At 43.6% G+C, this 27,808-nt stretch overlaps 1 protein-coding gene across 1 annotated transcript in view; it reads right to left on the bottom strand.

Annotated features, from left to right (window-relative positions):
* Positions 1–1,403: 1,403 nt before the first annotated feature.
* The window catches only part of kat14 (lysine acetyltransferase 14), a gene marked incomplete at its 3' end in the record, with an annotated part of 29,786 nt that continues 3,381 nt past the window's right edge, over positions 1,404–27,808 (bottom strand). The window contains exons 4-13 of the mRNA XM_083764390.1: positions 27,493–27,614; positions 24,919–25,091; positions 22,188–22,334; positions 20,266–20,586; positions 13,307–13,890; positions 11,244–11,474; positions 5,836–5,969; positions 5,083–5,258; positions 3,926–4,116; positions 1,404–1,577 (exon numbers count right to left, since the gene is read on the bottom strand). Of these exons, the coding sequence (XP_083620516.1) occupies positions 1,404–1,577; positions 3,926–4,116; positions 5,083–5,258; positions 5,836–5,969; positions 11,244–11,474; positions 13,307–13,890; positions 20,266–20,586; positions 22,188–22,334; positions 24,919–25,091; positions 27,493–27,614 (2,253 nt within the window). The remainder of the gene's footprint in view (positions 1,578–3,925; positions 4,117–5,082; positions 5,259–5,835; positions 5,970–11,243; positions 11,475–13,306; positions 13,891–20,265; positions 20,587–22,187; positions 22,335–24,918; positions 25,092–27,492; positions 27,615–27,808) is intronic.

Raw genomic sequence — 27,808 nt, 5'->3', positions numbered from 1 at the left:
AAATGTCTGATTGAAAATGACAGTTTTCTGAAAAAGCTATGTTTCTATGTCAGCCGTTCTTCGATTTTTCAAAAATAGCAGACCTACAAGCTCGTAGCGCGCCACTCGGTGGCGCGCTATGAGCTTGTAGATCTGCTGTTTTTCAATAGCTAAAGCATAACGTAATGCTAACACCAAAAGGGGTTCCCGCTCAGAATGGGTTAAGAGAACCCTTACGGGTCCATTTGTACGCTGGTGGTCCTTGAAATAAAATTAAATTTTTTTTTTGAGAACTATCAGTATTGTAATTATATATAGAGGGTATGCGCGTGACACTGACATCATCGTCATCATACACGAAGTTATGCAGGCACGCCTATACTGACTGGCAAAAAGAAAAACTATTTTCTGGCCTTGACAGCCCCTACATGCAAACAGAAAAGTCCTGTGGCGCTAGGCGGCAGCATCCCAAGGGGCTATAGAGACAGGCAGCAAAAGAACCCAACAACTTCATATATGGAGGGGGGGGGGGGTACAAATATATACGATACGTACCTAGCACATAACGTCATAGCTGAAGGGGGTACGAATATATACCTAACATATACCTAGCAGAGAAAGAATTAAACAACGTTAAAACTCACTTTGCCACTTCACTCACTTTATGCATGCACATACCCTCTATAGAAGACATGAAGTCCACATACCAGCTCTGACAGTGGTGAATAAAAACCGGTTCCAGAAACGGTTCCAAACTGATTCTGGTTAACTCAATATTGTGACCATCCAAAGTTCTGGTTTCCTCCAGTTCCACCGGGGATCCCCAAACATAATAATGACTAAATTAGGGAGAGAAAGAAAAGGTGTAAAAAACATAAAAAATAGGCTATTCTAAATTAACTTCTGGTGTGTGCGCTCCAGTGTTGTTTTTGGCAGCAAATTTCTATTTTAGTTTAGTCATAGTCTTTGGACTGAAACTTCATTTAGTTTTAGTCACATTTTAGTCACCTGGAAATGTCTTAGTGTTAGTCGACTAAATGTCATAAGATTTTAGTCGACTAAAATGTATTTTGGCGGGTCTTGATGCCGTCGTAATGAGTGTTTTTACAAATAACAAAAAGAAAATAGGCGATCTACAAGCTCACAACGCATTGTGAGCTTGTAGATCGGCTATTTTCAGCAAGTGTAAAATGACTTATACTGGATCTCTTCCACTGGATCTCGTCCACTAGTCCCCTTCCTAACATTTTAGTCTAGTTTTTATTTGTCGACGAAATTGTCCGTATATTTAGTCTTATAGTTTTAGTCATCGTAGCTTTGTTTTCATTTAGTTTCCATTCGTTTTTGTCAGAGAAAATAGGCAGTCGACGGACATTTCTCGTCTTAGTCTTAGTCGACGAAAACAACACTGGTGCGCTCACTGCTCAGCGTCGGAGGCGCAGGAAGAAGGCGTGTCGACACTCGTTGCTGTCCACGGGGTAGTACTTGTCGTAGAAGTCCAGGATGTACTCCTCCGTCTTGAAGCCAAACTTCTGGTACAGCAGCATGGCGGGGTTACTGGCGGACACGTGCAGCGTCACGTCTTTCCCCATACATGTCTGGAACACATGGACAGATGGGGTGCATACTTAGTCTAGACTAGTCATTGGTTAGACATGGGTTAAGGTTAGGTTTAGGTGTGCTGCCCCGTGGGAGGTTAGGTTTAGGGTGAGGGTTTGAGATAGGTTGTAGAAGTAGGACTAATGACTGGTCTAACCAATGACTAGTCTAAGGTGCTATTTACACAAGGATGGTGTTCAGATAAAACTGCAAAGTCCCGTTGCGTTCTCATTTTGTTTGACCCTTTACACGAGAACGCACACGTTATGCTATAATGTGCTATTATGCTATAATGTCGCTAGGTGGCGATAACGGGCTGCCAAATAGACCAGTCACCCACGTACAAGAAGAACCCCTTCACGCAACACGGCTCCGTCTTTTTGGCAAATCTAGAACTTCCTGTTTGAGAGCTAGCAAATTTAAGACATTTGGTTGCTTTCAGAATAAAAGTGTTGTTAATTAAATAATTATTACATTACATTAGTATTATTATTACATTACAGTTATTGTAAAGACACACATTATGTTTCTGTGTAAAAATAAGTAATTAAATGACACAGAAACATAATGTGTGTCTTATATCATCATTTAAATGCTTAATTTGTAGTTTTAATGTGCAAATAACTTTTTTTAAATACTCTAGGGTACTCTTATTTTGAAGAGATCGTCTTACATTTGCTGGCTTAGATTTGCCAAAAAAAACAGTGCCGCGCAACACTGCTCTGGGCTGACAGGCAGCCCAGAGCATGCAGGCAAAGCGCGCCACGGGATGGTTATATATTTTATAATACATTAGGCTACATAAACGCTGCTGCCGCCTATCACAAGGCTTTTTATTTACATCATGGTTTTACATTCACCATCGCTGATGAGCAGCACTTTGTAGGCGAGGAGGGAGGCTTGTTTAGGAACTCTATTATATCATATATATATCTATGTATGGCTCTGCATCAATGTAATAAACATGCGCTGTGAGCCAACGTGAGCCATGATGTCATAAGTTTTGCGGATTCACCGTTTTGCCTGTTTACACGGAGAAGGGATAAAATGGCGTTTAAATGGCGTTAAAAGGTGGTTTCACTTTGTTGCGTTTTCACCTCCTGAGAACACCGTTCTCATCTAAATGACAGCAGCAAACAATGCTTTATTTTGCCGTTTTATATGAACACCATCCTCGTGTAAATAGCACCTAAGCCAAAAACTGTCTAAACTGCACCCAGATAGATAGATAGATAGATAGATAGATAGATAGATAGATAGATAGATAGATAGATAGATAAGATGGTTTATTTGTCTCGGTCATGGTTTATCCAACATTATTACAAAGAAAAGGATATATTGACCGAAAAGGAAAGGGCTGAAGCCGAAGCTTAAATTATGCCCACCTTTTTGAGATTTCAGTAAATCTCATAGAAGGAAACAAAGACTTGAATAAAGAAATCCGTTTTCAACACAAATTACACACACAATATTCTTGATACCCGGTAGTCATTTTTTATACCGTTAGAGCCTGTTTATTTCCCTCTTAAGCCATGTTGGACTGAGGTCGATAAAAAAAGGCTTCTAAATCCTAACATTTTTCTGAAAAACCCATGTTTCTATGTCAGTGGTGCCCCCCAGAAGCCAATATTTTAGTTTAACATGTTCGCTCTGAAATATACATTCAATGATTTGCGCCACATTTTCACGACTTTTCAAAAATAGCAGACCTACAAGCTCGTATACGAGCTTGTAGGTCTGCTATTTTTCAATAGCTAAAGCATAACATAATGCTAACACCAAAAGGGGTTCCCGGCCAAAATGGGTTAAACAAAGGGTCTGTAAGATCTATGAGTCACGGCCTGAGGGGGGTGAAAAAGGGCCCAAAAGCCCCCCAAAACCCCCAGAGAGGGATACCGTTAAGTGAAGCGTGGCTGTCGTGTCGTGGTATATAGCCGACTCTGGAAGTGCAGTTTACCACAGCTTGGTTGCCAGATACATGAACAGAGCGAAGGTGGGGTTTTTTGTTTTGACCGGTGGGCTCAAAAAACTCCCAGGCTGGTCGCACAGAGGTGACACGACTACTGCACATGTGAGACGACGTGACCATCAACAAAACAAACATAAGGGTAAAGAAGGGATTACCGGTATGTGCTGGCCAAGCAACTTTGAGCAAGCTGCCAGCCACTGGATTGGCAGTGAGTCTCACATAGAAGTGAATGGGCACAGATTTACGGTTTAATAACTTCTCTGGTTCGTTTGGAACTACCATGACGAAAACACCCTAAACCGGCCGTAACTGTGGTGAAGGTGTGTCTGGTGTTGTGCGCCTGGATAAAAGTGTGTGTGTGTGTGTGTGCGCGTGTACCTGGATGAGGTGGTAGATCATGAAGGTAGCGATGCCCGCTCTCCTCCACTCCGGGTGGACGAACAGGAAGGAGATGTAGGCCTCGTTGTACTTCACGTCGGGGACCATGAAGCCAAAGCCGATCACCACCTTCTTATACAGAACCACTACGCTGAAGTCCGGGTACTGGAGGCACTCCGACAGGTCCACTCCTGGAAGACACAAAATCACAGTCATTTTTATAGATAGCAGTCGTTTTTCTTAGATTTTTCAAAAATAGCAGACCTACAAGCTCGTAGCGCGCCACCGAGTGGCGCGCTACGAGCTTGTAGATCTGCTATTTTTCAATAGCTAAAGCATAGCATAATGCTAACACCAAAATCGGTTAATCCCCCCCCCCCCCTCTCTCTCATTAGCAGGCAACAGTCTGTCAGCACTGTCTCTCTCTGTCTGTTTCTGCATGGCACAACAGCGCCCCTACTGGTACTCATACTGGTGCTCATACATAGGTGAACACATAGGTACATAGTACACGGACATTGCTGGTTGTAGGAGTGGTTGCACCACTCAAAAACAAACGCACGCACGCACACAAGCACGCACGCACACTTTAGATTCTAACCACTTCAACCATTATATTTTGGCTATTCAAAAATAGAAGATCTACAAGCTCATATGTCTGCTATCAATATAACAATCTTAAAAATTCGTCAAAAATCTTTATTTCGACGTCAGGCCTAAATGGGTTAATACGCTATAACCGACATTTGTTTCATGCGTTTAATCCGCCGTATTTTAATAATTAAAAAGAAACTCCGTCTTTGCCGCGGAGCTGGTGACTTCATGTCATGACGACGAAACCGGAAATCAACCCATGCGCTGGGCTGCTAGGGCTTCTGGGAAATTGAGGCCAATGCAAGTGAACTGGGGGGGGTTTGTCTGGACTACAACGCCTCTTGGAGGCGGATCTTGTGCCTCACCATCATGGCCGCTGGTGCTGCCGAGCATAACAACCACCGTGTGGCGCGCTACGAGCTTGTAGGTCTGCTATTTTTGAAAAATCGAAGAATGACTGACATAGAAACAGCTTTTTCAGAAAACTGTCAGGATGTAGAAGATTTTTTTTTTAAATCTGATCTCAGGTCAGAATGGGTTAAAACTAAAGAAAACGACCAAACCTGGCCAGAAGCTGTCGTGGCACATGGCGTTGGCGGTGGGGATGTGGTTGTGGCGGGCGTAGCAGTAGTCTATGGGGGCGTCCGGCTGAGGCCTCCAGCCGGGGTCCTTCCTGTGGGCGTACGCCCGGATCTCTGCCAGCAGCCTCATCTTCAGAGGCTTGTTCTCGTAGTCCCTCCTGCAAGAGCACAGGGTAAGTAAGTAAGTAGCCTTGCCGAGCCATGAGGCCCCTGTTTCTGTAGCGTGAGGCAGCTTGATGTACAAGTACACCCCCTGGACATGACGCTAGTATGTCAAAGGGACTTACCCCCAATCCAACCCTTGATGCTGAGTGTCAAGCAGGGAGGCAGTCACTGGGTCCCATTTTTACAGTCTTTGGTATGACCCGGCCGGGGATTGAACCCCGACCTCCCAGTCTCAGGGCGGACACTCTAACCACAAGGCCACTGAGCTGGCACAGGGTGCATCAACACAATTCAACTGTTGGAAACATACAATACAGGACTATTTTAAGGCCATTCTGACCTGAGATCAGATTCTAAAAATGTTTCCATGTCAGTCGTTCTTTTGATTTTTCAAAAATAGCAGACCTACAAGCTCGTAGCGCGCCACTCGGTGGCGCGCTATGAGCTTGCAGATCAGCTATTTTTCAATAGATAAAGCATAACATAATGCTAACACCAAAAGGGGTTCCCACTACCAAAATGGGTTAAGAAAATATTTATTTTATTATTATCATCATAATTATAGGATACCTGATGAAGGGTTTGAGCATGCGGGCGGTGTAAGGACTCTTAACGGGTTGGTCCTGACCGGCGTCAGACCCCATCAGTCGATGCCAGAACGACACAGAGGCGTGACGGACTCCTCTCCGGCTCGACAGCGATGTCTGAAAGCATCAAACACAGTAAACTGATACATATCCATCAGTGTTGTTTTTGGCAGCAAATTTCTATTTTAGTTTTAGTCAAAGTCTCTTGCATAGTCTTTCACTTAGTTTTTCAGTCACATTTTAGTCACCTGGAATGTATTAGGGTTAAGTCTAGTTTTAGTGGCCCAGGCGGTGGCGTAACCGTCTGGGCACCCGACTGGTAATCCAGTCGCAGTGTGCCGCGGGTTCGACTCCCGAGCCCGACACGGCCTTTACTGCATGTCTTCCCCCCATCTCTCTGCCGTTTCCTGTCAGCCTACTGTCTGTCCCTTCAAAAAACCAATAAAAGGCGTAAGCCGCAAAAAAAGTCTAGTTTTAGTCGACTAAACGTCATAAGATTTTAGTCGACTAAATCTACAGGTGATTTAGTCGGCTAAAATGTATTTTGGCGGGCCTTGTTGCCGTCATAATGACTTATTTTACACTTGCTGAAAATAGCCGATCTACAAGCTCACAACGTGTCGCGTTGGGAGCTAGATCTGCTATTTTCAGCATGCAAATAAGGGTAAAATGACTTATACTGGATCTGTTGTCCACTAGTCCCTTCCTAACATTTTTGTCTAGTTTTTATTTGTTTGTCATTATCCTGTTATATTGTCAGTATATTTAGTCTTAGTTTTAGTCACCATAGCATAGTTTTTATTTAGTTTCCATTTCGTTTTCTTCAGTGGAAAAAGGTAGTCGACGAACATCTTTCGTCTTAGTTTTAGTCGACGAAAACAACACTGATATATCCATAAACCAAAGAGCCAGACACCGTTTTATCATCGTCGAGGTACAGTAGGTACTGTAGGGTTGAGCCCATAACCCATTCTGACCTGAGATCAGATTCATACGAGGTTTCCACTGGACACACACTGGTCTGATTAACCCATTCTGACCTGAGATCAGATTCTAAAAATGTCAGTCGTTCTTCGATTTTTCAAAAATAGCAGACCTACAAGCTCGTAGCGCGCCACTCGGTGGCGCGCTATGAGCTTGTAGATCTGCTATTTTTCAATAGCTAAAGCATAACATGATGCTAACACCAAAATGGGTTCCCGTTCAGAATGGGATAATAATCCATGTCATCCATCTGAAGATTTAGTTTATGTTGGTTTGTTTTCTTGGACAGGAAAGTAAGGACTTTTGATATAGAAAATAGGCGACGCAAACTATTTGATCCGTTATCAAACAGCACTGGTTCCTGAACCTTTTAGCTCCAGACCCAAATGAGACACTTTGACTCCCCAGGACCCAAATTAGTTATCTTGAACATCGGCCATTTTGTATATACAGTAACTACTTGTTCACCCCATTTTTCACTGATGGCGATTATAAAAAAGGCTTCTAAATCCTTTAAAAAATCTGAAAAACCCATGTTTCTATGTCAGTTGTGCTCAACCTTTTTCATGTCAAGGACCCCCAGAATTATCTCTATTGGGCCACGGAAACCATCTCAAAATGTTGTTCCAGGGACCCCCCCCCCCCAGAAGCAAATATTTTAGTTAAAAATGTTCGCTCTGAAATATATATTCAAAGATTTGCACCACATTGTCACTACTTTTCAAAAATAGCAGACATGCAAGCTCGTAGATATGAGCTTGTAGATCTGCTATTTTTCAATAGCTAAATTACAACATAAGGTTTAAAACACCAAAAGGGGTTCCCGCCCAGAATGGGTTAAACAAGTCATGGAATTTCTTGTCTTTTTATTTGAGACATATTTGAAAAATCATTCAATGTGTTTCCAATTCATTAATCATTTTTTCAGATTTCCTGATTTAAAAAAAAAATGTTTCGAAATAATAAACAAAATGTAGGAAACAAGGAAAAGGGATATTTATTTACTTGTGGTCCATAAAAATGTGTCCCGTGTCCTGTGGAAACTAAAAGGAATCACTAGTTTCACATATTTTCTAGCTTCACATTTTTGTCAAATAAATACAACCTTCCAAAGCTCACACCTGTTTCGTCATTTCCAGGTGCGACACGCAATTCCCTTCCTTCCCATCGTTACCAACTATCCAACCATGGGAAGAACTACTAAAACTTAACCCCAATCAGAACTCACTCATCTCTAAGATTTACATTGGCATTACATCCCTCAACAGTAATACAAATACAACTAGAAAGGTCGCAATTTTTCTAAATTGCAAAGTGTGGTTGCCAGTCGCTTACATAGGCCCCTCCCACTAATATTGCCAGCTAATTACAAACAGAAAGGTCCGGAGATCATGTTTACCGATTTTTGTGCGATTTGGACAAAGTTTGTAGGAGGAGCAAAAAGTGTGTTTGAGAAAATTCATAATGGCGGAAAATCTATCATGACGCAAATGGGCGTGATGCGTCATGACCCAAGGAATCCAGGGACAAATTTAGATTTTACGACCTACGGTTCAAGAGTTATAAGCCAAAACGTAAAGTGGGCTGTTATAGCACCACCATGAGGCCGACCGAAGTAATTATATGATAATTAATTTTCATAATCATTATGAACCTCCCTGCCAAGTCTTGTAACTATAGCTGTTATGGTGTCAGAGAAAAACAATACTTGAGTTGGACTTTTAGATCTTCCCATGTTAAGTGAATGGGGAAAATGTATTCACTAATACTAATTAATTAATATCAATTAAACTATACAACATTTATCTTAGCAATGAGCAAGCACAATTGTAACACCAAGTGTTTACAATTACAATAGTCTGGTTGCACACTAATAATAATAATAATAATAACTAGAAAAAGTGCCCTTCTGGGCACAGGTCTCCACCAGGATAGGAATGTAGGACATTGCAGCTTGCCTTCATCTGGTGGTTGGATAAAAGGGCAACAAAAGTAAATCAGGATGGAGTCTGAGAAATCTGAAAGACCGGTTTCGTTGAATGGCTCTAGAGAGACTGTGTACCAATTTGCGTGATGTTTGGACAAAATCTGTAGGTGTACTGTGCAAAAACTTGTTTTGCACAAAGCGGCCTCCTGGTGGCGCTATAACAGGCCGTTCTGGAAAGTTTGGGGCAGAGGTTCATCGTTGGCATCCAGGGAGTGTGTGTGCAAAATCGACCGGGTTAACGGTGGCCGAGATTAGCTGCTCACGGACACACACACACACACACACACACACACACACGGACGGACGGACACACACACGGACGGACGGAGTGCAAAACATACTCTCCCCCCATGCCTTCGGCCTGGTGGAGACAATAATAATAATAAAGTGTTACAATTACAATAGTCTGGTTGCCACAATAACTAGCTTTGGGGATGCGTCAGAGCTGGATTCCTGAATGGGAAATTCTGGGCACAAGCCCTGCAGGGCCCAAAGAGCAGGGTGGCACTGTAGAAAATTAGGCCAATTAAGTCATTAAGGCATTCACCCTGGAAATCTTAATTATAGCGGCTCTCAAATAACGTTATGTATTGTTACATATACAAATAATAAAGTGGTGAAAGAACATATAACCAGCTGATCAGTCAGTCTATCATATGATTCTAAAGTAAATGGCCCCAGCACGAAAAGCTACTATGGTGTACCCGCATACGGCCTGTTTTGAAACCGAATTTACAAAAGATATTTTGACACTACTTTTCTTTCACTTAAAAGGAGGAAACCGATGACAAAAAAGATACAAAAAGAGAGAACTATGACTCATTTCGACTTCATGTTGACATATCCGTGGTGCAGTAGATCATATCATGGAGATGCGGTCCGATACGCTCTTGACCCATTTAGACCTGAAGACAGTTTTCTGATGTTTCTATGTCAGTCGTTCTTAAAGTTTATCATGTCAAGGACCCCAAAAATATATGTAATTGGCCGCCGACCCCCATCTGAAAATATGTTGTTCCAGGGACCACCCATGAAGCAAAGATTAAGTTAAAAACGTCCGCTCTGACAGAATATATATTGAAAGATTTGCACCACATTTTCACGATTTCTCAAAAATAGCAGACCTACGAGCTCGTAGTGTGGCACTCGGTGCCGCGCTATGAGCTTGTAGGTCTGCTATTTTTCAATAGCTAAAGTATAACATCATTCTTAAAACACCAAAAGGGGTTCCCGCCCGTCACTACACCATTGGTTCTCAAAGTTGGGGTCTCAGCTGGTCCTTAGAAGGGTAGAAACTAAAATCAGCCAGAGAATGTATCATTCATATACTGTACAGTACCGGTACTATGCTGCATGAATAAACATACAATTTGATAGCAAGCATACAGTAGATCACCCAGGGTTTATGGTTTTTCAATCCCCACACGTGTGCGTGCGTGCGTGCATGTGAAAAAGTTAAATTCACAATTAGAGGCTCAATCGAGAAATTCCATGCTAGATGGCAACCCTTCATATCACACTTGGAAACACTCCTGAGCGATCAGTTGTAATTTAACTTAACTACTCAGCATCAATTTCAATGTATAATGCTATATTATACAAATGTCTATTTTGTAATCGTTTGTTTTATTCTCCGTTTATATCTCTACATTTATGTCATGCTTCCTTTTTTCTTTTTGTTTATTTTTATTCATTTATTTTTCTCTTTTTTTGTTCATCTTACTTTATTTTACTTATTTATTTGTCCTTATTTTGTTGTATTTAAATGTATTTAAATTCTTGTGTTTTGCCTCCCCTACGAAAAGAGAAGGGAACCCGCACACTCGTATGCTCCAAAAGAAAACTTTTATTGACGACGTTTAGAGCCAAGGCTCTTCATCTGGTCAAATTCAAGATGTCAGTGATCCACCCACTTAAATAGACACCCACGGGTCACGTTACTAGTCAGTGGGTGGAACTAACACTACATTGCCTCCCCTACGACCCATGTTAGGGTGGGAGGGTGAACGGGAGGGTCATTCTGCCCAACCTAAGGGTAAAAAAAACGAGAAAAAAAAGGTGAATGTCACCAATAACAATAACGATGTAAAACTAACCTTGTACCTCTCCCTGAATAAAAAAAAAAAAAAAAAAGAAATGTGTCCGTGACCTACAATGTCAACAAGAGTCTCCCGACCCACTTTTTCGGGAACAGGGACCTACGGTAGGTCTCCATTATGACAACGGATATGCGGCTCAAACATTATTTTCCATCTCTGCGGGGGTTTTAACCCATTCTGACCTGAGATCAGATTCTAAAAAAAGTCTTCTACATCCTGACAGCTTTCTGAAAAAGCTATGTTTCTATGTCAGTCGTTCTTCGATTAAAAAAAAAATAGCTAAAGCATAGCATAATGCTAACACCGAGCGCTGTACTGTACCTGGAAGCGGTCGAGGATGCGCAGGTCCTGGCTGTCCGTGCAGTACTTCAGCGAGGTGGGGGCGGTGCCGGTGCCTCCTCCTCCCCCCTGCAGCCCCCCCACCCCCTGGGCCCCATAGATCCCGCCCACCAGGCTGAGGGTGGCGTTGACGGCCCTGTCCACGTCCAGCAGGGGGAGCCCTCTCTGCCTCTTGGCCTGTCGGACGAGCAGCTTCCTGTGCAGCCTCTTGGCCTGCACGGTGTTAAATGTTAAGAATAAACGGGTCAAAGGGCGGTCATTATGGAGAAATAACAGGATGATTGAACACCTCGTAGAGACCTGCAAGCCCGTCGGGTACCGACGGGGCCCGGCCGGGCCCACCAAAACGGGCCGGGCCCAGGCCGACTTTGTCACTGCCCAACGGGCCCAATTTTTCCAATGTGAATTTCACCCAGACTGGACTTGCTTCAGCAGCGTGGCAGCATGCTCCATAGTGACGTGACAATAACCCCTCCGCAGTGTCCGCACACACACAAGCCACAAGGCAATCACACTAAAATCTGGTCAAAACTATAAAGACTTTGAAACAACGTGTTTTACATTCTATCTCTCTCGCTCTGCGCCTATAAACTCTCGTCCTCTCTCTCTCCTAATTATTGTGCAGCGCAGCTGTACACACACACACACACACACACACACACACACACACACACACACACACACACACACACACACACACACACACACACACACACACACACACACACACACACACACACACACACACACACACACACACACACACACACACACACACACACACACACCGAGTACTATAAGTAGCCTATAGGCTACGGCTCTCTGACAGAATTCATCTCAGGAGATCCGCAGTCCGTAATAAAAACATTAAATACTGCGGGAGCATTATTACCACACTAAACAAAGTTGGATTTGTACATTGCAGAAACTGCAGATACATAACGTAAGTGTTCTTATTATTGTCCGTCTACTCTGGGTTTTATAATGCAGCGTGAGTCCGCGATAGCCAATCTGCAAGCTCACAACGCGTTGCGCTGATTGACAGTGCACGTGCAGCAGCTACTGTATAAAATTATATTTAAGTAGGCTACTTTTTAGTGTGACGTCTGTGTGTTATTGACTTCTTGTTCCTTAATGTGGGTTTATCAGAGCGATATAGTGCAGCTGTGAGTCAGTAGCTGCTGCTGCTGCGTCCGTGCACCAATAGAGGACCGCGGCGGCGGCACACATGCTTGAAATATTAAATAAAAATATGTCGGGCCGGGCTCGGGCCGTTTCTGGACTTTACCAACGGGCTTAGGGCCGGACGGGCCTTAACTCCTATATTTTAGGCCCGTGCAGGGCTCTAACACCTCGCCTTCGTCTCAGTGTTTTTAACCCATTCTGACCTGGGAACGATTCTGCAAATGTTCTTCTAAATCCTGACTGTTTTCTTGAAAAAGCGATGTTTTTCTATGTCAGTCGTTCTCAAACACTTTCATGTCACTTTTCACGATTCTTCAAAAATAGCAGACCTACAAGCGCGCTATGAGCTTGTAGATCTGCTATTTTTCAATAGTTAATGTATTACATAATGCAACACCAAAAGGGGCTCCCGCCCCAAAATGGGTTAATCATCCTGTCGGGATATTATCTCTCGACACAGATCCAATGATTTTAACCCATTTAGGACTGAGAACAGATACTACAAGATGTCTTCTAAATCATGACAGTTCACATTTATTTCAAAAATAGTAGATTTACAGGCTCGTAGCGCGGCACTCAGCACAACCCATTTGGGGTTTTAACTAAGCAAGCATTATGATATACTTTAGCTATTGAAAAATAGCAGATCTACAAGCTCGTAGCGCGCGGCACAAATCTTTGAATATAATATTATAATATATATATATTAATATTATAGAAACATAGCTTTTTCAGAAAACTGTCAGGATCTAGAAGACATTTTTTAGAATCTGATCTCAGGTCAGAATGGGTTAATAATGAAACTGTCAGGATGTAATAGACATTTTTTAGAATCTGATCTCAGGTCAGAATGGGGTTACCTGCGGGGTGACGGCCAGCGCCAGAGGACAGATGTCCAGCCGCCGCAGCAGCATCCTCTCCTCGTACAGGCTCAGCGGCACAAAGTGAGGGACGCCCTGATGAGCGCCGCCGCCGCCCCTCCCCCCCTCCCCCCCTTTGTCGAGGGGAGGGGCACCCCCACCGCCGCGCCTCATCATCAACTCCCCCGCCGCTCCGGCGGAGGCCGCCGCTCCGGCTCCTCCTCCCCCTCCCCCTCCGGCCGCAAGAAGGCGCCCTCCTCCTCCCGCGGCGGACAGGAGGAGGGGGCCGCCGCGCCCCGTCGCTCCTCCCCCCCCTCCCAGCGGCTTCTGGGAGGGGCGCCGCTCTTCGAAGTCCTCGCGGCACCGCCGCCGCACGCCATCCTCCCCCCCCTCCTCGTCGTCGTCGTCGCTCTCGGCCTCTCGCTTGATGTGCATCGCCGCCGATCCTCCTCCGAGGGCCGCCGAGGGCCGGAGCTTCTTGCGCTGCTGCTGGTGGTGGAGGAGGAGGGCGGCGCCCCCGCTGGGAGGAGGGAGGTACTCCATGCCCGGGTCGATCATCCCCTCCGCGTCCATCTCCTCGTCATCTGGAGGACCAGAGCAGTAATCGATTTATTATAAAAACAGATTTAGCGGATATTTGACCTGAATTCCCCTTTTCATTGTCAAAATCTTCAATCTCATAATGTTTTGTTCCAGGGGGACCCCCAAGAAGCAAAGATATTATTAACCCATTTTGACCCGAGATCAGATTCTAAAAAAAATTCTTCTACATCCCGTTTTCTGAGAAAGCTGTGTTTCTGTGTCAGTCGTTCTTTGATTTTTCAAAAATAGCCAGACCTACAAGCTCGTAGCGCGCCACTCGGTGGCGCGCTATGAGCTTGTAGATCTGCTATTTTTCAATAGCTAAAGCATAACATAAGGCTAACACAAAAAGGGGTTGAATTCCCCTTTCATTGTCAATGGCAAATCTTCAAATCAAATCAAATCAAACTTTTATTTGTAAAGCACATTTCCAAACGACCGAGGTCGAACCAAAGTGCTTCACATCACAGAGCATAAGAACATACATCGAGGCCAAAAAGAAGAGGATAGGAAGATAAATTAAAGCAAAAAAATAAAAGGAAGGAAAAGCATTATATAAAAAAATGTCAGAACAGAATATATCAAAAACAAAAGGCAATTCCATAAAGTCCATGGGAACATAGTGCATAGGTTAGGCTATTATAAAGGCCACGGTAAACGTACTTAGGAAACACGATTGAAAAGAAACGAGTCTTCAGCGAGGATTTAAAAGTCGCCAATGACCGAGCTGAGCGAACGTGAATTGATTGATCAATTCCACCAAATATGGAGGGGACGGGTCACATTTTGGGCTTTAAAAACAAACGTTAAAAATCTTTGAGACGTGTGGGGACAAAAGCATTTTATAGAAGAGGCTAGCCGCCCCTTAACCCATTCTGACCTGAGATCAGATTTAAAAAATGTCTTCTACATCCCGACGGTTTTCTGAAAAAGCTACGTTTCGATGTCAGTCGTTCTTTCTTTTTTTCAAAAATAGCAGACCTACAAGGCTATTTTCAATAGCTAAAAGCATAGCGTAATGCTAACACCAAAAGGGGTTCCCGCCCCAAAATGGGTTAAAAATCACACCTGTGTGAAGTGAGGGGCGCTCTTGTCATCGTACGTCATCATGAATCATCTCATACTGGCCAATCAGAATGCCCGTTGCCACAAACTGACGTCACATTTGGCGGACATTTAATTGACCTAATTTCTCCTTTATCATTGTCGACGGCAAATACGAGATCGTGCAAAGGGGGAATTGCCGAATTCATTCATTCAACCAGGGAAACTCCCCTCTGTCAGGTGGAAAGGAGAAACTTGGACACTCAGGCATGAAGGAAGCATGAGTTCAAGTCCGTTGCTCTCCCCTTGTCCCCCATATATGGGGACTAGGTTGGCGGAGGGTGTGTAGAGCCCAGGATCACATTAGATGATTGACACAGGGGTGAAAAATGGGTTACAAAATCGTGGGATAAAATATATATATATATATATTAAAAAAGAATACCTTCTTTCCATTCCGGGAGTTTGGATTTCGATCGAGGACGGACTTTGCGTAACTGTGTGAAGGGTGGTAAGAGGAGACTTACCACTACACAGCATTGACTGGGTTCCATTTTGGATTTCTTTTTTGGACATTTAAGTTTAGCTTTGGACAGTGCCAGGACACTTGAACCTCACACCCATCCCTTTTGAGGCAGTTTATTTTATTTTGATTTAATTAAGTGACTATTTTGTTATTGAAAACTTTATTTTGTTTTGAGTTAATAAATCACCGCTTATTTACTGATTTCTGTAGTGATTCCTATTCTGAACTGACCCACCACCTCCCTCATTTCTGCTATAATTGGTTTATTTAATTGTTATTATTGTAACCGTTATAACGTGTGGGGGACAAGATGACGTAAATTCTCCCATCATTGTCGATGGCATTTAATGTTTGTGTTGCGGACATTTTGTGGGGACGTGTTTCTATGTCAGTTGTTCTTTTTCAAAAATAGCAGACCTACAAGCTATGAGCTTGTAGATCTGCTATTTTTCAACAGCTAAAGCATAACATAATACTAACACCAAAAGGGGTTCCCGCCCAGAATGGGTTAATTTAATAAAACAAACAAATAATAATCAATCCCTATTTTGGACATGGTTATAATCGGCAGACATTTCCAAGATCTTTCGATAACGGTGAAATTAGCAGATCTATACACGGCGGTCACACGCGCCACATCACGACGTGTGATTATTAATATTTTCTAGTTTTGCACAACACCGTTTGTACAACTACAGTAAATCAGAGGCAGTTTTATCGTCACATCACAGGTTTACTAAGCCTTATATGTCTGTGGTTGACCAGAGTATGTAGGCCCCCTCCTCATTCGCTCTACACCGGAGGTCTTCAACAGGGTCTGTTGTCAGGGTCTGTTGTCAAAGATCCACACAATCTTTTAAAGATGGCAGATCTACAAGCTCATTCCACAGCATAAAGTGACTCGGTATATGAGCTTTTTTTAGCTCAAATCTACAATGACACGGATTATTTATTTATTTCCCTGTGGGGTTAATAATAACCCATTTTGGGGGCGGGAACCCATTTTGGTGTTAGCATCATGTCGTGCTTTAGCTATTGAAAAATAGCAGATCTACAAGCTAGGTCTGCTATTTTTTAAATCTACAAGCTCATAGCGCGCCACCGAGTGGCGCGCTACGAGCTTGTAGTCTTGTAGTCCGCTTGTAGAGCTTGTAGTCCCCGCATCCAACCACGGGGGACATCGCATCTGGAGACGGACCTTGTCGGCCTCATCGGCGTTCTTTCCCGGCTTTTTTTCCAGTCGGGACCATGGCTCAATCAACCCCACCAGAGCCCTCAACGCCCTCAAACTTTGACGAGGGACCCCTCCCCCCACCCGCAGCCCAACTCCCGGCACCCCCCACCCTCCCCCCACCCGCAGCCCCACTCCCGGCGCCCCCCACCATCCCCCCACGGCAACCCGCGGCCGCAACTACTGCAGACATCAACAATGGACCTCCCTATTTTAACATGGAGGACATTAACAGTATTGCCAGTGTCAAAGGAATCCATTTGTTTCACCTGAACATCAACAGCCTTGGACCCAAACTGGCTGAGGTCAGACAAGTGTTCCAAAGCGGTAAGGTAAACATCCTAAGTTTCTCTGAAACAAAGCTGGACGAGTCCACCAGGGACCCAGAGATAGAAATAGAGAACTATACTATCATTAGGAACGACAGAAACAGGCATGGCGGTGGCGTGTGCATGTATATTCACAAAGACACTGAATATGTTACTCGTACTGACTTACAGCATGATGAAATTGAAACTGTGTGGGTTGAATTAATTTTCAAAAATGCTAAATCAGTATTAGTTGGCACCGTCTATAGACCGCCCGATCAGAATGGGTTTTATGATATACTTGAGGGGTGCTTAGCTGGGGAGGAATGTGTAGAGAAAATCCTGATTGGCGACTGCAATACGGATATGCTTCGTAAGGAAGCACCTGTGTTTAAGTCATTTAGTCGGTTTTGTGATCTGCATGGTGTCAGTCAGCTAATTACCCAACCCACAAGAGTGTGTGATTCTACTCAAACTGTCATTGATCTCATTCTGACCTCGGACAAATCCAGAATCTCCAAGAAAGGGGTTATTGTATGTGGGCTCAGTGATCATTTTATGATTTTCTGTACCCGCAAAATACAAAAACTAAAGTTTGACTGTCACAAAACAGTCATATCTAGGGACCTCAAAACCTACTCTAGTGAGGCCTTTAACCTTGAACTGGAGAGTCTGGATTGGTCCGATGTGCTCAGGAGCTCACTAGTCGAAGAAGCATGGCTTGGCTTTAAAACCAAATTTACATCAGTACTAAACATCATGGCTCCTTTGAGAACCATCAGGGTCAAAACCCGCTCGGAGCCATGGATGAATTCGGACATACAATGAAAAGCCAATGAAAGCCAGAGACAACAAATGCTCTGAACTTCTTAAATGCAAGTCCATGCTAGCCAAGCGCTTCGACAGTAATCTCCAAACCAAACTGTGCAACCTAAAAACCCAGTGTAACAAGCTAAGAAACGGTGTAATTGCCAAATCTGCCAAATGTAACTTTATCAATGATAAAGCAGAGGAAATCAAAAACAATCCTCGGGAACTCTGGAAGTTACTAAACAACCAACTAGGCTGTGGTCAGAAACTAAAAACCAGGTTTACTAACATAAACATCAAATCGAATAACACCCTCATCACTGACAAGCTTGATGTAGCCAACCACCTGAACATCTTCTTTACAAACATTGCAACAAAGCTGGTTAGCAAACTGCCCTCCCACTCTGGGCGTTTTGGTGTAGAGCACATCAAAGCCTTCTACAAAAACCTTGGTGTTTGTAAAGATGATTTCAAAATGGCAATGGTAACAACCGAGGAGGTACTTAAAAAACTGAGTGCCCTCCAACCCCACAAGGCCACTGGCCATGACAATATCCCCTCCAAATTTCTCAGAGACTCAGCCTTTTCCATAGCTCCAGTCATCACCCACATAGTTAACCTCTCCATCAAACAGGGACAGGTCCCCCAAGATTTTAAACTGGCCAAAGTAACCCCCTTGTACAAAAAAGGGAGTAAATTAGAACCCGGCAACTACCGCCCTATTTCTATTCTAAGCTCCATCTCGAAAGTGATGGAAAAAATAGTCTATGAACAGGTTGAAAAGTATCTTGCCACTAATAAATTGCTGTACGAGTTCCAATCTGGTTTCAGAACATCCCACTCCACTGACACATGCCTCCTCTATTTGAGCGACCACATCAAACACGAGGTGGACGCTGGAAAATACTGCGGCATGGTCATGCTGGACCTCCAAAAGGCTTTTGACACCGTGAACCACTCCATACTGGTTAACAAGCTTAAAGCTATTGGTTTTGATAGCACATCAGTGAGCTGGATGCAATCCTACCTGGAGGGGAGAGAACAGATGGTGGAGGTGAACGGAACACTGTCCCCTCCCCTCCCAGTGAGCTGTGGCGTCCCACAAGGAAGCATACAGGGGCCTTTACTGTTCCTAATATATGTTAACGACATGACTTCAGCTTGTGACTGCAACTTGTTCCTGTTCGCAGATGACTCAGCACTGCTGGTCTCGGACAGGAACAAACTGCAGGTTGAAAAGACCCTCAGCTCTGAACTCAGTAGAATCTGCACCTGGCTCGCTGATAACAAACTATCCTTACACCTGGGAAAAACTGAATCCATCCTCTTCGGATCAAATAGTAATCTCAGCAAGATGGCTTCTTGGTTAGAGTGGGTGACAATATTATCACACGAAAAGATCAAATTACCTACCTAGGTTCCATCCTGGAGGCCAATCTTTCCGGTGATAAGATGGCCACCAACGTAATCAAAAAAGTCAATCAAAGAACAAGATTCCTTTACAGGATCTCCTCACTGGTCAGCAAAAACACCTTGAAGACCTTAACAGGAGCCCTCGTACAAGGTTTCTTTGACTATGCATCCACCTCTTGGTACCACAGCACCTCAAAGGCCCTTAAAACAAGGCTCCAGACCTCCCAAAACAAACTGGTCAGGCTCCTAATTGGCCTCACCCCCCGAACCCACCTCACCCCTGCCCACTTTGACAGGCTGGGATGGCTTAGGGTCGACGACAGAGTACAGCATCTTGCAATGGGTCTGGTCCACAAGATTCGATACACCACCAAGATACCCATGTACCTGTCTAAATACTTCCTTAATGTAAGCGAAGTCCACACCCACAACACCAGAGGGAGTGCAACAAACCATGTACAACCCAGATTCGGCACAAACAAGGGACTAAATTCTTTTCGCTCCTATGCCACCAAAATGTGGAACGCCCTACCAACAGTCATTAAGACATGTGAATCCCTTGACTCCTTCAAAACCGCTCTCAAAGGGCACCTACGGATGGCTGCAATTCGAAACTGGCCTCTGTAAAAACTGAATCCCCCCCCCCACCCCATTTCCCCTCACTGTATATGTATCTTTTCCCTTTTTGCTTCCTATATGATGAATTCCTGTTCTGTTCTTTAGCTACATAGAAGTGTCTATTTGTATGTCTCTAAATGTTTTGATGAATTGAACAATGTGGACCCTGTTGTAAACAAGTGTAATGCTTAATTGGGTCGTCCACTCACAGTTGACAGTCTTTTGTATTGAGTTTGTGCTTAAAATGTACTGTAAATTCTACAAACTGTTAATAAATATTTCAATCAATCAATCAATGCTATTTTTGAAAAATCAAAGAAACATAGCTTTTTCAGAAAACTGTCAGGATGTAGAAGATTTTTTTTAGAATCTGATCTCAGGTCAGAACGGGGGTTAATAACAAACAAACAAACAAACAACAACTCACCGTGGAACAGCGCCTGCGGCGGCATGACGTCCGGGATGAGGTCGGCCTCCGACAGCAGGCTGGGCGTGGCCGAGTGGGAGGCGGGCGTGCCGGGCGCCGAGAAGTCCACGTCGGGCGAGGGCGAGGGCGACGGCGAGGTCATGGGCGTGCGGTCCGAGGAGCTGAGCGAGGAGAAGTCGATCACCTCGCCCTTCTCCAGGACCAGGTCGGGCCGCCGGGCCGCGGTACCGCCGCGGCCTCCCCCTCCCCCTCCTCCCAGTTTGACGGGAGTGGAGGAGGCGCTGCTGCGGTCCGTGTAGGCTCCTCCTCCTCCTCCTCCTCCTCCTCCTCCTCCTCCGCCCGCAGCCTCCTGCAAGGATGAGAATAATCTAAATCAGGTGTGGGCAACTTTGACGATGGAGAGCGCCATTCTATTTCCATGCTCACTCCAGAGGGGCCACATTGTATGCAAAAATATCCGATCTACAAGTTCAAAACGCGTCACATTGCGACGCGTTTTGAACTTGTAGATCGGCTATTTTTTACAATATTTGAATTGAAATCCAGATTTTCTTTTTGCTGTTTTTAATTGGGATCCTGAAAAGTCATTTTAACTAAATACAAATATATTTGCTATTTTGAATTGGGATCCTGAAAAGTCATTTTAACTAAATACAAATGTATTTGCTATTTTTAATTGGGATCCTGAAAAGTCATTTTAACTAAATACAAATATATTGGACATAAAAAAGACAATTACATTATTTGTAATACTACTCAGCAAGCCACTCATTTAGACTGTAATTAAAGCTACTAATTTAGACTGTAATTAAAGCTACTAATTTAGACTGTAATTAAAGCGGGTCATGTTTGCATGATTGGAATTGTAACAGCTGAAACCAATATATCAGTATGCTGACATTAACCTGAGGGCCACATTAAGTGAAGGTGGGGGCCGCATGTGGCCCCCGGGCCGCCAGTTGCCCATGACCCCATGTATGATCTAAATCACCTTCAGTAACCCGAGGACCCCGCTTCTACAAATGTCCCTGACAGTTTTCTGAAAAAGCTGTGTTTCCGTGTCAGTCGTTCTTCGATTTTTCAAAAATAGCCAGACCTACAAGCTCGTGGCGCGCTACGAGCTTGTAGATCTGGCTATTTTTCAATAGCTAAAGCATAACATAATGCTAACACAAAAAAGGGGTTCCCGACCAATGGTTCATTATTGTGGAGCTCAAGCACGTGGCTTTGAAGGGTATAGCAGATCTACAAGCTCTCAACATGCCATGCTATAGTGTAATGCATAGAGGAGCCAAAGTCCTGACGTCGCTCGCTGTGGGTTCCCCCTGGTTCCACGGAAACCCCTTCCGTGCTCCAGCCAATCAAATCGTCACAAAATGTCATTCCGGGGCCAATCACAATTTGCGTCTTTGCTTTTGTCTTCAATGTTTGTTTACACAAACACGGCAAGCTGTTCAAATGGAACAAAGCTTAGTTTGAATATTACATTTTTCGGGGTCAGCTCTACAGGTAATATACATACATAATGATGTAAACATCATTACATTAGCGTGACATGACATTAGCATGACATGACAGGTGTGTACCTAACCCATGTTGGACTGAGGTCGATTTAAAAAAAAAGGCTTCTAAATCCAAAAAAAAATCTGAAAAAGCCGTATTTATATGTCAGTTGTGCTCAACCTTTTTCATGTCAAGGAACCCCAGAATTATCTCTATTGGGCCACGGACCCCCCCATCTCAAAATATGTAGTTCCAGAGACCCCCCCCCCCCCTCCAGAAACCAATGTTTTAGTTAAAAATGTTTGCTCTGAAATATATATATTTAAAAGTTTGTGCCTCATTTTCACGATTTTTCAAAAATAGCAGCCATGAGCTTGTAGATCTGCTATTTTTCAATAGTTAAATGGGTTAAATAAAACGTGCCTTCTGGGCCCGGCGGATGTCCTTGGCCTCCTGGGTGCGCGAGCGCTTCTCCTTCAGCTGCATGGCGTTCTCGGCGGGGTTGCGGGCTCCTCGCTTCCTCAGGCCTTCGACCGTGACGACCGGGTCCACTGCGGCTTTAGAGCCTGGAGGAGGAGACCAATATATATATTTTTTTTCTTTAATATATTTTTTATCCCACGATTTTGTAACCCATTTTTTACCCCTGTGTCAATCATCTAATGTGATCCTGGGCTCTACACCCTCCACCAACCTAGTCCCCATATATGGGAACAAGGGGAGAGCAACGGACTTGAACTCATGCTTCCTTCATGCATGAGTGTCCCAAGTTGCTCCTTTTACACCTGACAGGGGGGAGTTTCCCTGGTTGGACGTAGCGTGCGCGGAAGGAACACGTTATTCCAACCAGTTCCTTTCGTTTGGTATAAGGATAAACCCTTTGAGATGCATCATCTCATTTTAAGAGGGGTTGTTCCTCCCCCCCCCTCATTAGTACAAGAAAGCCAAGATAAGAGTACAAACATGCGGTACCGACATACTCAGGAGGCAATAAGCCGCAAAGCAAAGCTGGGTACAAACATTAACATTGGGATACAGAGGTCGTATCTACAATAAGGCCTATGCAAATCCATTTTCTGCCTGCGGCCAAGATCCATACACCCAAGGACAAAAACAAGACCTGAGAAATATTAGTGGACAGCGGATTGGCCGTTGCGCGTACATAGCGTGACCCGCAATCACCCATTCGAATGGAAAAGCATGCCTTTTCAGCCTTTGTATCCTACTGTCTGGCAGGTATATCTCGTTGTATCCTACGGTCTGGCAGGTATATCTCGTTGTATCCTACGGTCTGGCAGGTATATCTCTTTGTATCCTACTGTCTGGCAGGTATATCTCGTTGTATCCTACGGTCTGGCAGGTATATCTCTTTGTATCCTACGGTCTGGCAGGTATATCTCGTTGTATCCTAATGTCTGGCAGGTATATCTCGTTGTATCCTACGGTCTGGCAGGTATATCTCGTTGTATCCTACTGTCTGGCAGGTATATCTCTTTGTATCCTACTGTCTGGCAGGTATATCTCGTTGTATCCTACGGTCTGGCAGGTATATCTCTTTGTATCCTACGGTCTGGCAGGTATAACTCGTTGTATCCTACGGTCTGGCAGGTATATCTCATGTATCCTACTGTCTGGCAGGTATATCTCTTTGTATCCTACTGTCTGGCAGGTATATCTCGTTGTATCCTACGGTCTGGCAGGTATATCTCTTTGTATCCTACTGTCTGGCAGGTATATCTCTTTGTATCCTACTGTCTGGCAGGTATATCTCGTTGTATCCTACGGTCTGGCAGGTATATCTCGTTGTATCCTACGGTCTGGCAGGTATATCTCGTTGTATCCTACGGTCTGGCAGGTATATCTCGTTGTATCCTACTGTCTGGCAGGTATATCTCTTTGTATCCTACTGTCTGGCAGGTATATCTCGTTGTATCCTACGGTCTGGCAGGTATATCTCTTTGTATCCTACTGTCTGGCAGGTATATCTCTTTGTATCCTACTGTCTGGCAGGTATATCTCGTTGTATCCTACGGTCTGGCAGGTATATCTCGTTGTATCCTACGGTCTGGCAGGTATATCTCTTTGTATCCTACTGTCTGGCAGGTATATCTCGTTGTATCCTACTGTCTGGCAGGTATATCTCTTTGAAAACCTTTAGTGTTACTGATGCGCGGTGGGGACGACAATTAATTATTAAATTGCCTGCCCCAAAATGTAATTCTTGCCTGCCCAAAATGTAATCCCTGGAAACGCCCACTGTTGGGATATGAACATGCATTTTGGGAAAAATGAGAATCAGTACATTGCATGTTTGTAGTAGCTATTATTAAAAGCAAATGCAAAATGAGCACTACAGATAAATCTACTGCAGCGTTACAGAGCAGTGGTTCTCAACCTGTGGATCACATGACTTTGGGGGGGGGGGGTCCCCAGATGACAGCGAAGTGACAATTTAAGAACTTTTAAAGTGAAATAAGAAAAATACCATTAGGCCTACTGCATCGCCCCGTTCGAATATGATTAGTTTGGAGGGTCACGACATGAAAAGGTAGAGAAGCCCTAGTCTATAGAGCATGAGAAGTGATCAATGAACACTGCAGATGCTTTGCACGCAGTGATGCAATAAGCACCTCTTACAACACACTCTACTTAGGAAGTAGGTATCAGGCAATCTGGTACCAAATCAATGACTTGTCATTTGGTACCAGATTGCCAGATGACCTACTTCCTTCTTTCTACTTCCATCTTTCGTGATTGACGATTAACCCATTTAAGCCTGACGTCGATTTTTATGTTTCTATATCAGTGGTTCTCAATATTTCATGTCAAGGACCCCCAAAAATATATGTAATTGGCCGCTGACCCCCCCCCCCCCCCCCCATCTGAAAATGTGTCGTTTCAGGGACCACCTCCCCAGAAGCAAAGATTCAAGTTAAAAACGTTCACTCTGAAAGAATATATATTCAAAGCTTTGCACCACATGTTAAAAAAAATAGCAGACCTACAAGCTCGTAGCGCGCCACTCGGTGGCGCGCTATGAGCTTGTAGATCTGCTATTTTTCAATAGCTAAATTATAACAATGTTTAAAACACCAAAAACCTCTCCAACCTCATTACCCCCGGCCCCTACGTGTGAAGTATACGTTTTACCTTTGGACTTGGCCGAGCCTTTGTCCACGTGGGGACGCAGCGTCGGAGGTCGATTCTGCACCAGCTTCCACCAGCCGGGTTCCCCGAACTCCTGAGCTCCCGAGCGGAAGAAGGTGGGGCTGCCCACCGACAGACACCCCGCCACCGTGCTCCACCATGTCGACGTCTTCTTCCTATACACCACCACAGTGTCAACATCCGCATTGTGAGCTTGTAGATCTGCCTTTTTTTTTTGAGAGCGCAAACACCAGAGGCAAAAAACCAATCGTAAAATGATCGTCCTGTTAGCTTGATCTCTCTTTCTCCACCATCTTCTCCCATTTTCGTTTAAGTTTTCATTCGTTGACGAAATTGTCAATATATTTAGTCTTAGTTTTGAATATGGTTTTTGTCACTGAAAAAAACGGTAGTCGAAGGTTTTTCGTCAGTTTAAGTCGGTGAAATTAACAGTTGGGAGTTGAATATGTAATAGGGTAAATTAAACACTGAGATGTTTTAACTGTACATCTGTATTTTTGCAAACTGTTTTCAATCAATCAATCAATCATTCAAAACAATGGCCAACCATTAAGAGATGAAAGATTACAAAGTACAAACAAATTATAATGTGAAAGTATATATACCTTATACTTTGTTTTTATTTCAGTTTAGGCAACTTCACAGAATTTATAAGCATACATATTTCTTACAGCTGCTTTTTTTTCTCCTTCACACAACCTCAGCTGTTTCATACTTTCACATAATATATATATATATATATATATATTATACACTCATACATTTATAATTATTCACAATAAAACAAGGAAATAAAATACTACAAGTATCCACCATAAAACAAGGAAATAAAATGCAAGTAGAGAGACAAAAACAACAGAGAACTATGGGAAGTGAACAATACTGAGAACAAGACATGACTGGAGACAAGAGGAAAGCATATGAGCGCACCAGAAGGTCTGGGGAGAAAGAAGTGTGTTTGGTGAATTGTTACTCAAGATTCCGATACCTGCGAGACAATACAGGACTCCATCTTTTACTAAATATGTTTGGTTGAAGCCTCAGGCAGGGCATATATGTAATTTGTTCCATCTGGTAAATGTCCCATATTCTTTCCACCCACATACTATTATGTTGGTGGGGCTGGTTTTAGCCATTTAATTGTAATGCATTTGATGGCCGCTGTGAGCAGCACATGTAATAAATATATTTTGACTCTACCCTCCAGACCTTCCGGTATCATTCCCAACAACATTACTACGGGGATCCTCCGGAATGTTTTGACCGAAAACTTCAGATTACCTCCCTCCAGAATGGTCTCAATTTGGGGCATGTCCAGAATATACGAGTATGATTCCCAATGATGAGCTCCACGGCCCCTCCAGCATGTATTTGAGTGATTTGGACCCATTTTGGCCACTATTTGAGGCGTCCTGAAAAATCTAGATATTACTTTCCATTTAACCCATTTTGGGGCGGGAACCCCTTTTGGTGTTTTAAACATTATGTTATAATTTAGCTATTGAAAAATAGCAGATCTACAAGCTCATAGCGCGCCACTGAGTGGTGCACTACGAGCTTGTAGGTCTGCTATATTTTTTTTATCGTGAAAATGTGCCTCACATATTTGAATATATATTACAGAGTCAACGTTTTTAACTCAAATCTTTACTTCCGGGGGCGTCCCTGGAACTACATGTTTTCAAATGGGGGTCGGCGGCATATTACATAAAAATGTTGGGGTCCTTAATATGAAATATTGAGCACCACTGATATAGAAACCAGGAAGTTATGCAGGAACGCCTACTGAGTGGCAAAAAACTACTTTCTGGCCTCGACAGCCCAGACATCCACACAGAAAATCTGATTGCATTAAACAACGTTAAACAATGTTAAACTCACTTTGCATGTTGCTTTGCCACTCGATTTTGCCATTCACTTTAAGCATGCGCATACCCTCTATTCCTGAATCTTACATCCAATTGAGCTGGTATGAGCTCCTTTATGTAACCAATATGTGTATCCTCCTTAGGATAGCTGGAACGTTTTTACTTTTTAGCCTCACTCTCGGACGCTTGAATTTAGAAAGAAGTCTGTCCAATTTGTCGAATATGGTCTTAGGAATATCTACAGGTAGCATCTGAAATGGATAGAGCAGCCTGGGAAGAACATTCATACGTATACTCTCAATTCGACCCAATAGAGAGAGGGGGAGTGCTGACCATCGGTTTAAGTCTTCACTAATAGTCAGAATTAATTTTTCGTAATTGGTCTCATATCATTTGTCTAAAGATAGGGGAATAAAAATCCAGAGGTATTTAATACCCTCTCTTCAATGCCATCTAAACTCACTCTGAATTGTAACCGTTTGTGGTATTTTACTGCTAATGTCCATAGCCGTTGTTTTGTCCACATTTATTTTGTAGCCCGAGTAATACCCATATTCGGAAATGATCGATTTCAGATATGGGATTGTTGTGAAAGCATATTTTGACATTAAGATAAATAACTTAACGAGTATGTATGTTACCCCTGAAAGTTGAGGGCAGACACCATGTGGAACCTTTGAACTCTGACCTTGTTCCCAGTAGGAAGGTCCAGTGTCGTCCAATGAAGGCACAGATGTCCTCCTTCCATCTGAAGTATCCCTGACGACCCGTCCCCTCCAGAGACAGGTTATACATGGCTAGCATCACCACCTAGCATCCATAGACAGGTCATACATGGTTAAATCTCACCACCTAGCATTCATAGAGACAGGTTATACATAGCTAGCATCACCACCTAGCATCCATAGACAGGTCATACATGGTTAGCATCACCACCTAACATTCATAGACCGGTTATACATGGTTAAATCTCACCACCTAGCATTCATAGAGACAGGTTATAC

Source organism: Protomyctophum parallelum (genome assembly GCF_964188405.1).
Source record: "Protomyctophum parallelum genome assembly, chromosome: 5".
Classification (NCBI taxonomy): Eukaryota; Metazoa; Chordata; class Actinopteri; order Myctophiformes; family Myctophidae; genus Protomyctophum; species Protomyctophum parallelum.
The sequence above is the reverse complement of the archived record's forward strand: the minus strand, read 5'-3'. Positions and strand labels throughout refer to the sequence as shown.